General features: G+C 37.9%; 1 protein-coding gene across 3 annotated transcripts in view; it reads left to right on the top strand.

Annotated features, from left to right (window-relative positions):
• Positions 1 to 12,449, top strand: part of ASCC3 (activating signal cointegrator 1 complex subunit 3) — a 275,119-nt gene that overhangs the window by 244,080 nt on the left and 18,590 nt on the right. For all 3 annotated transcript variants that reach the window (XM_057489450.1, XM_036890362.2, XM_036890359.2), the window contains exon 37: positions 4,083 to 4,307. In XM_057489450.1, coding sequence (XP_057345433.1) covers positions 4,083 to 4,307 — 225 coding nt within the window. The remainder of the gene's footprint in view (positions 1 to 4,082; positions 4,308 to 12,449) is intronic.

The raw sequence follows: 12,449 nt of genomic DNA, 5'->3' as shown, positions 1-12,449 counted from the left end.
TAAACACTATCACACTGACTCCTCATATCAAATCCCAATTGAAGGTAAGGAATTTGGGATTTAGGGAGATTTGGTTACTCCCACAAGGTCACATAGTGTAAATGGCAGAGCTGAGAATCCACCTGTCGTATCAGTTCCCAGACCCAGTGTTCTCTTGACCACTCACACCACGCTGTGCCGCCCTCACAATCTGTACCATTTCTAAGGAGGTGAATTCCTTACTACACTCTGTGGATTCCCCCTTAATTCGAACAGTAGAAGCAGAAAAAGAGGGATCCTCAATGGAAGCAATTGCTTTTGGCAAGACCTCAGTTCATTATGAAACTTAAATTTGATTTGATAGTTTAGAAACACTTATAAATCAAATATCAACTCTTTTGAAGATCTCAAAAACATGGCCTGTGTCCAATTTAATAATGAAAATGACATTACTTATCAAAAGCATGTATTAAATAATAAAACCTATGTAGGCATTCTAAAGTGTGGTTTCCTAGAGTAAGAGTCAGTGTTCCACTTGCTCCGGTCCAATTTGGACCTTAACCTGTCACTCCTCCCTTCTTTATCTAAAAAAAAAAAAAAATGGATTTTTTACTCTCTTTCAATGTCCCCAAAATTACCTTCCCTACCCACTGTTATTATTTGTGCCTCTCCCTCTTTGCACTTGTGCACCTGTCGTTGAACATTGTGGTCAGTTTTGATCAAAGTCTGCCTCCCCCACTTGACCGTAAAACTTCGTGAGAGTGGGGGTCGTGTCTCTTTTTGAGCACCATAGTATGCCCAGCAATAACATACGCTGAATAAGTATTTGGTAAACAAATGATTCAGCGCTCTATGACCTTGTCCACTGTGGTTATTAAAATACTTCCAATTTTTATTCAAGTGTATGATTTTTTGCCAAGAAATTAAGGAGCCCTTAGTTCCGAAAGATTGCTTCCTGCCCTGAGAAAAGGAACCACTGAATTAAATTTTTTAGTAAGGTCACTGTTTTGGGGTAATTTACGTTAAAGTCTGATGGCCCCCTTACTAGACCGAGAGGGATCTCTCTTCTGCAGAGCATTTTTTTCCAGCCCACACTGTACTCAGCTGTTAGCATACTCGTCCGATACTGATACTGCTGGGCAGTGAGCAAATTCCCAATCCTAGTGAAGCAGGGGATTTAAAGCAATAAATCGGGTAATTCAAGCAGAATTGGCATGGTTTGGAGAACAGTGAAGTCACTTCTTATATGGAGTTTAGATTCTAAAGTAAGCAAATAAAACAAAAAGCACTAATGATTAAAATGTACCTCAAAATAACCCCAAAAGTACAATACGCACGATGGCAAGTAATCAGACCTGATCCGATACGCGGCTTCTCAGTGAGTTTAACACGATAGGAACACTAGAGCTGTAGCAGATCACTGCTTCTTCAGGGTAGCACCAAACGAAGTAGTTGGCTTGCGTTTAGAGGTCATGCTTTGTGAGAAATGAGCATCTTGGGATACTAGAATCACACATCATAGAAAGATAATCCTATTTTCCAGAGGCATTTGGGAACAAAGACTGGGAAATGCCCAGGGTATATGGTTGCCAATCCATCAATCTCCCTCTGTACATGGGGAAGGGGATGTATAATGTATACAATCAAATTTGAATAAGATTATACTGAGGGAAGTGCATTACTTTGATATCTATTAATTTCAGCCAAATTCTTACTTTGCATATAATTTTAATTGAATTTTCCATATAATTTCTAAATCTAATCTTATTTCCTGCATATTCAAAACCTGGAGAGCCAATTCACTTTGCAGTATTAAAATAGCTATTCAGTTTTCTTCTGGTAAAAGATCAGAAGTTGTATTTCAGAAACAAGAGAAAGAAATCTAAATGTGAATGCACTTTTAGACTATTAATACATCTTAGTCTATGGAGCAGCTTTAAAGCTGGTTCTTTTCCCTCCACCTCAACTCTGGATTATTGCCCTCTCTTTAAGTGTTATTTTGCATGCTTGACAGAAGGCCCCTGCTCACTGAGTGTTCCCAACTTCTCTGCTATTATTAGCATGATCATTCTCCTCATCCCTGAGGCTTAAACCTTAGACCCCTCCTTATCTGTTCTTAGGGATCTACTCATGCTGTTTTCTCTGCCTGGAATGCAGGCAATGTCTCTCTCTCTCTCTCTCTCTCTCTCTCCTTTTCTACAAATTGTTCTAAGCCTAGAGCAAATGCTGTCTCTTTGGGGAAACTTTGCAACGCATCCAATTCATTCCACACTCTTCTCTGAATAACATTACTTTATTCAGAGTATAATAAATATAATTGTTTATATAAATTGTTTCCTCCAGTACAATTTTAATGTCCTTGAAGGAAAAGATCATGTTTTCAGTTTCTGAACCATTTTCTCCCTTACCTGCTGTCCCACTTTGCTTAAGTCATTTGGCAAATCTGGGACAGCTGAACAGATGTTGATAAGCAGTTGGACGAAGCCCAGATATTAACCTAATTGGTCAGCAATCAGGTGATAGTGCCAGTCCTGAAATTTACCTGAAATAAAAAAATAACAGCACTGTTATATATATAACTGGCCGTCTTCATTGTCGTGTGACTTTAGAGAAAAAAGGAAAGAGCTGAAATGACATAAAAAAAAGAAAACCAAGATGACACAGAGGGGCAAAACATTATTAGCTGCTCATGTGTCAGTATACACTTCTTACGTAAAGCAGTCCGAAAGGGTGGCGGCAGTGTTCAAAATAGTGTAGAGTAGCTCTGATATTTTTTACTATTGCAAATGTAGTAAGACTGAGGCATAATTTTGAAACATCCAGTTCCATTAAACAGAATATTTTAAATTTTCATTTCAGACTTTTTCAGCATACTATATTAAATCAGTTATTTTTAGACAATATTTTTTAGCCTCCTGGACCCACCATTTTCCCTCCCACAATAGGGCCTTTGCATATACTGTTCGTAGAACACTCTTTGCTTCTCTTTTCATCCAGTTACTAGCTATCCTATATTAGATGTATGCTTTGCAAATATTTTCAGTCTGTGGCTTATATTTTGCTCTCTTAATGCCTTTTTAAGAACAGAAATTTGTCATTTTGATGAAGCTCAATTTATCTATTTTTTCTTGTATAGCTCATGTTTTAAGTTAGTCTATAAGAGAAATCTTTTGTGACCTTAGGTAACAAAAATGTCCCATTTTTCTCTCAGTTTTATAGTGTTACATTTTAGATTTAGATCTGTGATTCATTTTGAGTGACTTTTTTGTATACACTGCAAGGGAGGCATTAAAGGTTTTGTTCTGTTTTGTTTTTTGCATGTAGACACCCAATTATTCTAGTACCATTTCTCAAAAAGACTATCCTTTCTCCATTGTTTTGCTTTCTACGTTTGTCAAAAATTGCTTGTCCATATATAAATGGTTTATTTCCAGACTCTTTATTCCAATACAACACTTTTGTGGCTAGAGTAGTTTTACATCAAGTCTGGAAATCAGGTAGTGCTAGATCTTCAACTCTGTCCTGTAGTCCTTTGACTGGGTCTCACTCGTTTAGGAAGCCTGTGCCTCCGGATTGTGACTCTCAAAAGTGTTTCTCTCTCTTTAGGTGGCACAGGATGACGAGAGTGGGCTGAACTGGGATACTTCCCTTCTCCCAGGTCAAAGCTCCAGGGGTAAATTTCACAGTGTTCTGGGGTCCCTCCTGTAGTTTTTAGCTCTCAGAGTTACCCACAGGGATCTTCCAGTGGTTGTCATTACCGCTCGGGTTTTCTCCCTCCAGCACCCTGTACTTAACAATTATGCTTTGTAGACTTGTTTGTCCCTAATGAACTCTCAGTCTGGTTCACTGCTGTGGCCCCAGTGTCCTGTATAACATGTGATGCCCCAGCATTCATGACTTTTGGATCTGTTGTACATAGCTTTGCTTATGTATGAATAGTAGTATTGAACAAAGCAAAATTCTAAGGCATATGGTTGGTTACTATATCGTTTTTCTAAATCATGTTTTTGATATCAGTAGTTAAATCTGAAAAGTAAAGTAATTATTATACTTTTGATCCAGCACATTATTATTTTCTATGTGCTTTTTTCTTTTTTTTTCAGGATGCAGAAGAATACACAGATTTGCCAGTGAGACACAATGAAGATCATATGAACAGTGAGCTGGCCAAATGTCTTCCGTTGGAGTCCAATCCTCATTCCTTCGACAGCCCTCACACCAAGGCCCATCTGCTGCTGCAGGCGCACCTCAGCAGGACCATGCTGCCTTGCCCAGACTACGACACCGACACCAAAACCGTCCTGGACCAGGCGCTCAGAGTCTGTCAGGTACGGAAGTCATTTCTAATACCCGTACTTTTTGCCCATCATGTCTGCTCATCTTTGTCATAAGATAAAAGGTACTTGTATTTTTAAATTTTTATCTTAGCATTGTTGAGAAATCAATCAAGAATTTTCAAAGGAATCAAATCAAGAAGTTTCACCTGCAATAAGATGATGATTTCTGTCATCCACCTGATCAGTTTATTGAAAGCAAACTAAGCGCCAGGTACTTTTGTAGCCTCTGAACGTAGAGCCGTGAACAGGACAGAAGACGTCCTGCTGTTATCGGCTTTCCCTGGAGATGGAGAAGATAGACGGTTAAAAAGTATAAGTCAAGAGGTAGTAACTGCTACTTAAAAAAATAATGAAGTATGGTAAAGGAAATACAGAAAAAGACGGAGGGGCTGCTTTCTTTATTGAAGCATAATTGATATACAATCTTACATTAGATTCAAGTGTGCAACACATTGGTTCAACAGTTAACCATATAACTAAGTCCTCCCCTGACTAGTACAGCTACTATCTGTCAACGTAGGAAGATGTTACAGAATCACGGGCTTTATTCTCCATGCTGCACTGCTGTCCCTGTGACCAGCCTACATTATGATTGAGAATTTTTGTGCCCTTTTATCCCCCTCAAGTCCTCACCCACTGACCCCAACCCCCCCCCATGTTAACCACCAATCATTTCTCAGTGTCTATGAGTCTACTAATTTTTTTTTGTTCTGTTTTGCTTTGTATTTATATTCCACAAATATGTGAAATCATACGGTATCTGTTTTTATCTGCCTGGCTTATTTCACTGAGCGTAAGAACCTCTAAATCCATTCACGTGGTTGCAAATGGCAGGATATTTTATGGCTGAATAATAGTCCATTGTGTATATGTACCACATCTTCTTTATCCATTCATCTACTGAGGGGCACTTAGGTTTCTTCCATATCTTGACTATTGTAAATAATGCAGTAACAAACATGGGGTGGATATATCTTTTTACATCAGGGATTTTGTTTTCTTGAGGTAAATTCCTAGAAGTGGAATTACTGGGTCAAATGGTATTTCTAGTTTTATTTTCTTGAGTGGAGGGGGGCTGTTTTGTACTGTTTTTTAATGTGGTATTCAGGGACTATCTTGCTTGTAACATGACATTTAAGAAAAAATTAAAGGAAGGGAGTGAGCCATAGGATTACTGGGAGAGTGTACTCCAGAAAACTAAGAAAAACTTAAGTGCCAAGACTCTCATGCAAGAACTTACTTGGTATATTCAAAGAAAATCTAAGAAGCCATTATAAAAAAGGTGAAAAGAGGTAGTTAGAAAAGAGGTCAGGAAGGGGTGTGTAGGGAGATTTATAGAGAAAATGGGGTCATGTAGGAAGTTTATAAACCACAGTAAGGACTCTGGATTTTACTGTGAGAGGAAGGCATTAGAGCAATGGTTCACTAGTGATTATGTTGCCTATATCTATGAATATTTACTATATTAATCAAAACTGAAAAAACTCAAATATTAACTTCATTGAAAAAAATAAATCCATTATATGTTAATATAAATAATTTTTTTTTTAGGAAAACAACTATTTTTCAGAACAATAGTGTGGCATTGTTTTACATTTTTCTTTGTTTTACAGCTATTTTTAATGTCCAGCTTAATAGATATCAGCTAGATTCCTGTATCTCCTTTTACAATCAGTCTGTTACAAGAAGTTTTAGTTGAAGTGTATGAAGAAAATCCAGCCCTAAAGAGATATGTACTTTGAGGAGGGAAGAGTATTTTTATAGTCTTTTCAGATAATTGTGGATCCTACGTGAAACCTTGACATGTGGTATTTCCAGAAGGTTCTTGTGATCTGAAACTCCATCAGGGAACTCTTCATACCTCCTGTGCTTGGGGTAGGCAGGAAGTGTTGGTGGCCGGGCCAGGTTGGCTTGAGTGCGATTGGTAAGAATTGGTTGGATCTTGTATTTTTTTTAAGGTGAACTAAGAGAGTCTACTAATGGATTAGACAAGGGTTTTTAGTGAAAGTGAGGAGTCAGAGGTGGTCCCAAGCTTTTTTCCAGAGCAGCTAGAAGGATGGAGCTCTATTTACTGGGAAATGAGCGAGAGGAGCAGGGTGGGGTGGGGTGGGGAGAGTATAAGAGATTTTGATTTTCCAATTATACCTTTCTTGGACATTTCTGTAATAAACATTTTTAAAATTTTCAGAAGACTTAAGATGTGTTTAAAGGTAGAGTAAATGAATCTGTGAAGGTGTGGAAGATATGTGTACAAGGATGTACATTATAGAATCATTTTCAATAGTGTCCACCAAAAGATCAACAGTAGCCGTCTCTGTGTACCAGGATTTGGGGTGATTCTTCATCTCTTCTTTGTGTTTTCCAAACTGCTGAATGTTTTAAAATGAGCTTCCCTCATTTTTGTCATGAGAAAAATACTTTAGTTTTATTAATTAAAAGGATAGGGATGTTTCATAAAATAGAGGAAGCCCAAACTATCAAGAATTAAAAGGGAAGTAAGGCTATAATAAACACATAAATTCTTCGGCCCCGTTTTGTCACTAACACATGTTTTACCTCTTTAGGAAGGTAATCTGCCACTCCTCATTAGTCACGCCTTATAAACAGAGGTGAAACCTCCTGAAGCTGTAGCTGTGACCCTGGATGCTCATTCGCGTTTCCTGTTTTTCTCCCCCTTGAAATACTGACCTGTTAATGAACCCAACGGTCAGGAAGGGGTGGGGAGAAGTTGCAGGAGGAATTAGATTTTTATACTTACAGATAATAGATGTGCATGCTTGCACCGTATGTAAAAATTATCATGTATGATTATACTTCTTGAGACTTTCTTCATGGCTCAGTCAATAATGGTTGGAAAGCTGTATAATAATAGAAATTAGCAATTTCCAAAAATCTTATAAAGGAAAAGTATTCTGTTAGGTACATTTAGCCTCTTAGATATTTTTACATACAGTGTCTTGGGGTGATATCTATGTCTCTTGAATATGTTTTGATCCTTCTAAATAGCATCTAAAGAGCAATGATTTTCTCTTTAACTAAAAAGCAAAACACTTCATTATAGAAAATCTGGGAAAACAACCTGTTAAAATTAAAGGCATTCATAGTAGTTGTATCTTCACCCCCATGAATATGAGCCTCTTTTTCTTTTTGTTAATGAATTTAAAATGTTTTAACTTAAAAACTTGTTTTTAATTTTTCATTTTGAAATAATTTCAGACTTACAAAAAGTCTATAAAAATAGTACAACAGTATTTCCATATATACTTCACCCACCTTCCCCTAATGTTAACATCTTGCCTCAGCACTGAGCCAGTCCTATGAACTGGTCTCCAGACCTCACTCAGACTTTGTCAATGTGAATTTTACCCCACTGATGCCGTTCTCCGGGTCAGGACCCACTCCAGGACCTCACCCTGCATGTAGCTGTCTCCTTCGCCTCCTTGACTCCCATGACCTTGGCACTTCTGGAGACTGCTGGTGAGTCACTCAGTAGAGCTGCCCCTCAGTCTGGGTCTGCCTGAAGTTTCCTTGTAATTACACTGAAGATACATACTGTTGGCAGGAATACCACAGGAGTGATGTTTTGCCCTCTCAGTGGGTCACATCAGGAGGCTTGTGACATGGTGTGTCTCATTGCTGGCGATGTTAGCTTTACGCTTGAGATGGTGTCTGAAAGTTACTCTTTTTCCTTTTGCAGTTAATAGGTGTCTTGTGGAGAGCTACTTTGAGATTCAAACCAATATCCTGTTTCTCATCATAGTTTCCTACCTTATTTTCAGCATCCATTGGTGATTTTTGCTTGAAATAAATACTACTATTGTGGTTTTCTATTTTCATAATCCCTGGAATTCTACTGTAAAGAAAAACTTTCCCTTCTCCATTTATTTATTTAGTTTATTCACTTATTTGTAAGTATGTACAGACTCATGAGTGTTTGTTTTATTCTATTGGGTAAAACCCATTGCTATTTTTATTTACTTCACTGCTCAGATTGTCTCAGTCAACGAGTAGAGCCTCTCATGCGGCCCGTGGTATCCCCTAGACATGCCCACATTGTTTTCTTAACACCACCTTGCATTCTGGCATCTTGTCCTTTCCCCTGCCCCTGCCCTGGAATCAGCCATTTTTTCAAATGCACTCCAGTTCTTTTTACTCTGGGATGGATTTAGAGACTAAAATCCGGGCACTTGTTGACTCTCACTAACTGGGTGTCTGTCTCTAGGTCCTCTCAGTGGACAAAGCTAGGAAATAGAAGCGTGCACACACAGGCATCTCTGTCAATGTGTGTATCTACTTATATGTGTGTGTTTGGGTGTGTAAAACATTTGTATTCCTGAAACCATGAGGTCGTCCTGATACATCCAACTCCAAACACCAAAGGGTTTTAAACAAAACCCTTGGTCTTCCCCCTTTTTTGTTTATAACTCCTTTCTCTACCTGTGAGAAACCTGGCTCTCATTAATGAAAACGTATTTACTCATTTCCTCAGTCCTAGCACACTCCTGGTGTAGTTTTAGAATTACTAAGCCCTCCTTGACAAGCAAGTTCACTAACTGAGGCACAGTGGTTGTGTACAGTTCTTCTTGTGTGTGGAGGCAGAGGTGCTCTTTCTCCGTGTATTTACACATGTATGCACTTGTTCTCTCTTTTTTCTTTTGCAAATTTTTATCATGTTATTTTATATCTTTTTAACTTGATAATTCATAACATTGAATATCCTTTGACATTGAATATTTTTCTCATGCATAATTTCTAATGGCTGTACCATATTCCTTCATATGAAGATCATACTTCATTTAATGAGTACCCTGCTGTCAGACATTCTGGTGTAATTTTCCTTTATTCTGAGTTAGAAGCATTAGTTATGATCACCTTATATGTAAGCTTGGCTTTTCAGAAGCCACCTGGCATGAAACTTAGTTGTAATGAGATGGCAGCCAGTTTCAGAGTCTAAATCCTCTCATTCCTGCACTTTTTTTTAATAAGATTGTTATGACAGTAAACAAGACAGGAAGAGGAAAATATATTATGGTTGCCAATAGAAAATATGGAGAGAAAATCAAGAGTCAGTGAAGTTTTCTATGACTGACAGTCTTAATTGTTGCACCCTGTCCTCATTTGATTACATGGATGCTGTTGGTCCTAGAAACCATTGGTTCCAACAGTCCTTCCAGCTGCAGCCCTGCCAGCTCATTAAAAATCATGCTACTGCCCTCATGGGACATCGGCATGCCCCTGTGGTCTGTGTGTGGCTCCAGTGCCACTGGCTCTTGCTATAAATTCAGTTCCCATTCCTGTGTCAGTGTAAGGCCTGCAGCAGCTCAATTAACCCCTGGTGTCTACATAAAAATACCACCACAAGAGTGGGCCATTACTAAATGCTTATAAAGTAAACAACAATTTGAGGATTCAAGGATACAGGTTTATCTTCACATCCTCATTCTTAGTAGTTCTTTTATTTCCTTGCTGTATCATAATCACTTAACTCTAAAGTTTTTTTTTTGTTCCCTTTAAAAAAAAACATACCTTTTGTATGAGCCATCATTTAGTTTACAAAAGCTCTACAGTCTTGACTGCCCATGTCCTGGGAAATCTTCCGCAGTCATAGGTGAAATTCTAGTGCTCCCCCTGGCTTGACGTCAGAAGGCGCCATGCAGCCTGCCTTCCCTTCTAGTACTTATTTGCAATTATGTGTCAAGGTCACTCGTTTCCTTTTTTGGTTTGAAGTACTTTTTTTCCTGGTTCCTTTTAATATTTTACTGTTACTAGCATTTTCATTTCTAACCCACTGTACATTTCTCAGTTTTTTAAATCTGCTTAGAATTTTATAATTTTTAAATTGAGTAATTACAGAATCGATTTTTTGCACCTTTGAAATCCTCTTCTTGATCATATTAACTGTAAAACATATTTGTAAAATGCAGTAAATGGTGTGACATACTTTCTGTGCTGGATGTCAAAAAAAACCTTTGTTAGCTTTTATTGGAAAATACAAATAAGAAGTATCAAAAATTGAAGAGGTCTAAATGTTCCAAACTTGATGGCAAAGCCAGAACTGGTGGTATCTGGTATTTTGATTAGCTCTCTGCTATTTTATCAAGAGACAAATTGATTGATCTTAAGGAAAGTTAAATAACTTTGTTAAAGGTGATTTGTTTTTTATCGCAACAGTATTTACAATAACCAAGTTATAGAAGCAACCTAAATGTCCATTGGTAGATGAATGGATAAGCAAGATGTGGTACACATACACGATGGAATATTATTCAGATATTAAAAAAAGGAAATCCTGCCATTTACAATAACATGGATAGAGCTAGAGGGTATTATGCTCAGTGAAATAAGCCAGGCAGAGAAAGGCAAATACCATGAAATTTCATGTGTTTGTGGAATATAAAAACAAAATGAACAAAATAGCCTTAGACATATAGACACAGAAGTGACTGGTGGTTACCATGGGGGAAGAATTGGGGTTGTTGGGTGGGGAGGATGAGGGGGATAAAGTGACATAAAAATCTCAGTCATAATATAAGTTGGTCACAAGGATGGTAGTACAACATGGAGAATATAGTCAGTCGTTCTGTAACATCTTTCTGTCCTGACACAGTAACTGCCCTGGTTGGGATGAGGATTTAATATGAGTAACTGTTGAACCACTGCGTTGTATACTTGAAACCAATATGACATTGTATATCAATGATACTTCAATTAAATAAAAAAGTATCACATCCTTTAAAAGGAAAAAAAAAAGTGATTTGTTGAGACAGTCCATACTGAAAACAAATGAAGATCAGTCAGAACTAACTCCTGCGCTAGTATTGCTGATCTTCTCTAAGAAATGCCTGAAGTGTTTACATTAAAATCATCTTCAAATAAATGAAAAATATCTAAATATAACACTTAGCCAAATAGCATAAAGGTGTACAGGTTTATATCTTAGTCCCTCCCACTACCTCCTGCATTGTATTTACAGCAAAACTTCCCAGTAATTGAATGCTTTTAGAAGTTTAATGGAAAAAGGGAAACCATGATTCAAGGAGCTGACTTAGTGAGCTAAGAGCCGGAGGGCTGTGTGCTTCAAAGTGTAGTTGTGCGGTCAGTTTGCTGGGTTCATTTGGGAGAGTTTCTTTCAAATATAGTAGAGGCCAGATGTACCCTTCAGCTCATGTGATGTGATGTCACCTGCAACCTGAAGGACTTTAGCAGCAGGGCGCTTAAAGACTACAGGCTAATGCTGACATCCCATGAAGGAGAACACACACGTACGCAAAGAAGTGTGACAGGGTAGGTTGATTAGAAAGATCTCTGGAGACCTGTGCTTCTTAATTTAAGTTGGAATTAATGTATGTTAAATACCAACTTCTACCAGAATATTTGAAGAAGTGCACAGTATCCCTGCACCTCATACAAAAAAATTACTCCTCCATGAAGGCCCGTAAGGCTGCCATCATTGCCAGTGATGGTGGTGAACGTTTGTTATGGGCTTTCTTGGTTAATCGGGCTCTGTCCTACTTGCTTTGCATTGACTCATTTGTTGTAATAGTCCCAAGAAGTGATAGAATTATCCTCATTTTACAGATGAATACCAAGTAATTTTCCCAAGATCACATCAGAAAAAACAAAAGCTTTCAGCATAAGCTGGATTTATAATAGAACTGTATCTCCCTGGGTTCCTTTTGTCCTGTAAAGATGATTTAAAACTTGTTCCCATCGTCTAGTCAGAATTTGTGTTAAAATCGGGAACATCACAGGAATTTCCACTTCTTTTTAAACCAAGAATCCCCACTAGACCATGAATAATATTTCTTAATGGATACCTCTGTTTCAGTGCATACTCACATCACCTCTCTTTAAGTACTCTAGTTCCCTTTTCAACAGTCTGCCTACAGTTACTTTAACCAGTTTCTAAGAGGAGCTTGTTAATATGATTGATACTTGTAATTGCTTTATGATAGCACTCTACAGTGTCCAGTGATATGCTGTTTACCTTTTTGTATCAACTGCTTATGATCCTTTTCAAGGTTTTTATATTATGCTAGATGGACCATTGAGTTAACCTCACTTCTCTGTCCTTCTCCCTAAAACTACAATAATTGGAAATAAAGAAGAAAGAGCAGATTGTTCATACAACCA

Source organism: Manis pentadactyla, chromosome 12, assembly GCF_030020395.1.
Source record: "Manis pentadactyla isolate mManPen7 chromosome 12, mManPen7.hap1, whole genome shotgun sequence".
In the NCBI taxonomy this organism is placed as follows: domain Eukaryota; kingdom Metazoa; phylum Chordata; class Mammalia; order Pholidota; family Manidae; genus Manis; species Manis pentadactyla.
This window is presented reverse-complemented; position numbering and strand designations above follow the sequence as displayed.